A 4,991-nucleotide genomic window follows, 5' to 3' on the forward strand; every position below is an offset into this window, starting at 1 on the left:
ACACCAAGAAAGCCAAGCTTTAAATTATAATAATGACTTTGATCTTCTACTTCTAACACCAAAAGTTGGCTAGTTTGTTTTTATTTTTTTACCTCTACAGATCCATGTTCTTCAGTAGCAAAAGGTAAAAGACTTTCATAGAGTTTCGTGAATGCAGCCAATCCAGTCTCTATGATCTCTGCTTCTATGCTGGGATCCAAAGGCTCAGTCTCTGTGAAATCCAGTTCCCACACTGCGTCAACCCATTCTAGGGGAAAAGGCAATGAAATTTGTAAGTACTCTGTAACAAGGAAAAAAACGAATCACCTCTAGATTCTAGGTACGTTCAAGAGGAGAAAAGTTAGCCACAATTCATATTTAACTTGTTGTAACAATATAGATGTAGCATAATAAAAGAAAAGCAGAAAAGGTTAAGAGAATCTTTTTTGTTTTTGTTTTTGTTTTAATTCAGTCTCCATAGAGACTGTCAAAAATTGTCAGTGCCGAATATATTGTAAGTTGTCAGAGCGGGGTATTGGGAAAAGTTTTCAATTAGCAATAATCGTGCCTCGGATAAACCTCATTGGCTATGATACTGCCACTGCGCAAAGCTTAAGAGAATCTTAAATCACAAGTGAGAGCTGGCTATTAGGGTAATCATCTTCTAAAAATATAAAGAAGGAAACACTTTTAAGATATAAGAGTTTTGGGAAAGGACACTTCAAAACATTTTGTGATCAGGCTTTCCTGTATGTATAATCTAGAGAAGAAACAGAGGTTAATCAGATTGCCCAAGATGTCCCTTTGTGAAAATATCATAACTAAGTTAGTAAGTGGAAATAAAATATATAGCACTTTATCGGGTCTTTAGACAAGAATGTAGTATTTAAAAAACAGTTATCATTTCTACAGGAAGTTTAAAATGAGGAGGCTAGCCAGACTCAGACTCACAGAAATACTCAGTGACTTTAAAATATACTGATTGAAAGAATGTACATTGAGAGGAACGATATTAAGACAGCATGCTGGATGGACTCCTTAACAATTTCTCTCAACTCTAAATCTTCCTATTCTTTTCTAACAAACTATATTTCTTCAGTGTTTTTCTTGTTATTCTCCCAAACTAAAATTAGTTCCAGATGGGCCGGGTGTGGTGGCTCATGTGTGTAATCTCAGCATTTTGGGAAGTCCTGGCAGATAGATCACAAGGTCAGGGGTTCAAGACCAGCTTGGCCAAGATGGTGAAACCGTCTCTACTAAAAATACAAAAATTATCCAGGCATGGTGGCAGGTGCCTGTAATCCCAGTTACTCAGGAGGCTGAGGCAGAGAATTGCTTGAACCCGGGAGGCAGAGGCTGCAGTGACCGAGATTACGCCATCGTACTCCAGCATGGGTGACAAAGCAAGACTCCATTTCAAAAAAAAAAATTATGACTAGATGGAAATGTGGACATCTCATACAAATTATTAATCAGGCATTCCTTCAAATTAATATTAAAAGTATTTGTTCAACACTGATTTAGAGAAGTTGGGCAGGGTATAAAGAAAGAAAAAACAGAGATGCGAGCATTACACTGCACTCAGCAAATGATAGGCCTTACACTCAACTAGGTCCATCCTCCTTAGAATACAATCTGCTCATTATCTTTTGCCACTTGAACTTGACCCTGGAGGAGGGGGTCTCTGTACTGCAAGTGGCTGTGCACAGCATTCCTTCCAAAGACATGAAATATGCTGACTGAAAGAAGATCTGAAAATACAATTTTATCTTTCTAAATTTCCAATAATGTTTTAAAGGTCATTATAGAACACAGCAAAAGTTATCTCACTCCTTCTTTTGGTTTTGCTTATAATAGTTCCCTACTGTAAATACCATCAAATCTAACTTGGATGAAGGTAACTGGCCCTGTTATCTACCATTTGGACACAGAAGTCTTCTGTGTTGAACGTTGAGTGAGAATATAGGAGACATTGAGTTTGATTTTTTTCAATACTCTTACACTATTCAAACCAAATCCCTTGCTATTTTCTCAACTGTCAAATGCAGATAACTTCTGCTCTACTATTTCACTTAGGATGGAAGAAGAGGAGCAAATACATCATTTATTCACTCAACAAACACTTTGAGAAAATACTAGGGAAGCCACTTACAGTGCTACGAATACAATGATGAATGCTAGCGGGTTCTTGTCCACGAAGATGTCAACATTTCACACTTAGGATACCAAAAAAAGCAGCTGATGATAGAGGAGAGACCACTGAATTTTGAGTCAGAACAAGGCAAATATCCTGACTTGATCACTTACACATAATTAGTCTCTTCTTCATCATTGGAAATACAGGATTTTTGTGAAAGATAATGTGTAAAAAGGGCCTAACAATGTGCTAGCCACATAAAAAACAGTAAATAGATGGTATTTATTATTTTTGCAGTGGATGAGTGTTAAAATAGTAGATATGTAAAATGTAAAATGCTAGAGAACTTAATAGGGAATATTACTGGGGAAGAAGGAGGAGAGGAGTAAGATGATTCTTCAATTGGGCCTGAATGTAAGAGTTCTGCCAGGCAAATAAATGCAGAAAAGTGCATCCCAGCAAGCACAGTGTAATAAAGCAGAAACAGAAAGAAACTAAAGTATTTCAAAATGAACAAAATTTTTAAAACATAGAGTTTGGGTGTGGAGGGTGAGAATTACTATCTATTCAGCAGTTATTATGTGGCAGGTACAATATTTATCTTTACAAAACCCCTGTGAGGTAGATATTGTACTCCCCATTTGACAGATTAGGAAACAGGTGTTTAGCAAGAATAAGCAACTTGCGCGGTAACACATGGATGCTATGGTGTAGAGCCAAGAAAGCAATCCAAGTGTGTCTGACTCCAAAGGGTATGCTCTTTGAAAAGCATACTAGAGAGAATGGTGAAGGCTCTTATAAATCATGCCAAGGATCGTTCATTTATTTAGGAAACAAAGGGGAAACACGAAAGGTGTACAAGCTTGACACATTCAAAGTTGTGTTTTCAAAAGTCGTTCTGCAAAAGTGTGGGGGATGGGCTGGCACAGTTAACATCAGAAAGCAGCTAAAATACTCCTGCATTTGCTCAAGGCTGACTAAGATGAAGGCCTGAGCCGGGGCAGCAGCATCAGGAATGGAGCAGGGTGGCCCTGAGACACCTCGGAGGCAGGACAACCGGTGGTGGGCGTAAAAGGGCAAGCAGAAATGCCAGGACTCCTGGGTTGGTGGCTTGGCTGGTGTCATTAGCAGGCTTTGGGAATCCCACTTTCACTCATGTGAACTTTGATGATGTCTGCATTTGAGACATCCCGTTGAACCTATGAACACGAAGTTCAAGAACTAAGTCTGGGTGAAGAAAGAGATTTGCAATTTAAAACCATCTTAACGGATAAAAATAGGTGTACTGTGGGAAGTAGAAAAGTTCCTTTTTAAAGTTTCTTTTCTTGTTAAATAAATCTTTAAGTGTGCCAATAACTCTCTGTTAAGCCCTATCCTGTGTAACTGTCAGATATGCCACTGCTTACAGGCACGTAATACATTCTGTGTCCTTGTACTTTAACCAGGATATCTGTGCTGAACGTGCTCACAGGCATGTTACAGCTCTCCAATGCTTTTACCTGTTTAAAAAGTTTTAAGTTATTAGCGAGTTGGGTTTTAGTTTAAATTGTGAGGTCTGGCTCTAGCCTTGGGAGATCAGACACAGCAGTAAAAACAACCCCAAATGCATAAGGAATAAATTTGTCTGTCTTTCTTTGTTCACTGTACTTTTGTGGCAAGATGGCTAGTGGGAGTACCCTTCCTGCAGCCCAGGATGTAAAAATTGCGTTGCTGAAATAGCCTTTATCTCAGTGCTAATTTTCCTTTGCGGCACGGAGCATGTATTTCCAACATGCACGAAGATGTGTACAGGAAGACAGGGAAGGCGGAGAGAAAACAGATGCACAAGCGCTAGAAGAGACCGGCCTGCGTTTGTTTATTGTTAAGGGTGGCCTGGCCAGTTTGACGCCCCATGGGAAACCTGGCTGGCCGCAATTCCGGCGTGGCACGGGCCTGGAGACACCAGGGACCAATAGGAGCTGGGCGCCCCCTCCCCGCCCCCACCCACACCCTGGCCCGGGCTTAGGCACCGTAGGGGACGCAAAGGACACCCCCGGCCCGCGGGCCTCCCGGTTGCATCTGCTCACCGAGGCTAAGATCCAGCGGACACCAGGGCTGCAGGCCACTCCCAAGGCCCCGCAACGCCACCATGATACCCAGGGTACCGGCTCGCAGTCGCAGCACTCAACTTTCAAAGCTCGCTCCCGCGCGCGCGCCGAGGCGTTCCTGCGGACCAATCACAACGTACAGAATTTCCTACCCGCCAATCACCGCGCCGAGCCGTTTCCATTCGCTCAACCAATCACCTGCATCGTCCGCCGCAGGCGCAGAGAACCGGTCGGTTAAAAGACTGGAAGCTAAACAAGGCTGCTGCGCGTGACTGTTACGCTCTGTCGTTCAAGAAGGAGCCAGGGCCTGAGTTAAACCCTAACAGCGTCTTTCCTTTCTCGTTTTTCTTCAAGGGGAGGAAATCTAAAGGGTATCTGAGACAGGATACTTCCGGTAGTAACCGTCACCTTTGCCCTCTTCAGGTGACATTTTGCGAGTGTCAAAGGGCTGCCTTTCCCATCAGACAGCACTGGAACAGTGTAATATCCGAATGTGGAAGGCAGCTCAACTTGCATTGAGCTAAAGCAATAAGGAAAAAGCAGCCGAAAGCACTCCCAGAAGACAGCTGCAGTTCTGTGGGCTGAGCGGCACGCGTAGGCCCGGAGCGCGTCCCAGCGAGGCCACGGCTGCCATGTCGACCGCGGGAAACACCTGGAGCGCTCTCCCTGCGCAAGCGCAGCGAGTTATCCTGGCGGCCCGGAGGTCCCTGAGCGGAGGAAAAGGGTGCGCATGCGCGCGGCTGCTCCAACGCATCCGGGCTGGGGTTCGCCCGCCCCCTCCCTCGCCC

General features: G+C 43.5%; 1 protein-coding gene and 1 non-coding gene across 5 annotated transcripts in view; both read right to left on the minus strand.

Annotated features, from left to right (window-relative positions):
- The window catches only part of NCAPD3 (non-SMC condensin II complex subunit D3), a 68,469-nt gene extending 63,631 nt beyond the window's left edge, over positions 1-4,838 (minus strand). For 2 of the 4 annotated variants that reach the window (XM_012449155.2, XM_064375588.1), the window contains exons 1-2: positions 4,183-4,837; positions 93-247 (exon numbers count right to left, since the gene is read on the minus strand). In XM_012449155.2, coding sequence (XP_012304578.1) covers positions 93-247; positions 4,183-4,246 — 219 coding nt within the window. In that variant the 5' untranslated portion in view covers positions 4,247-4,837. Of the gene's footprint in view, positions 1-92; positions 248-4,182 lie in introns of all 4 variants that reach the window. The other 2 variants (XM_012449154.3, XM_064375589.1) reach the window with 2 other exon arrangements.
- Positions 452-592, minus strand: LOC135274724 (U4 spliceosomal RNA). Its single transcript, XR_010342493.1, has one exon. It is a non-coding gene; the product is annotated as a U4 spliceosomal RNA (small nuclear RNA).
- Positions 4,839-4,991: the final 153 nt, after the last annotated feature.

The sequence above is a fragment of the Aotus nancymaae genome, unplaced genomic scaffold (genome assembly GCF_030222135.1).
Source record: "Aotus nancymaae isolate 86718 unplaced genomic scaffold, 86718_ANA_hifiasm-v0.15.2.pri h1tg000012l, whole genome shotgun sequence".
Lineage (NCBI taxonomy): Eukaryota > Metazoa > Chordata > Mammalia > Primates > Aotidae > Aotus > Aotus nancymaae.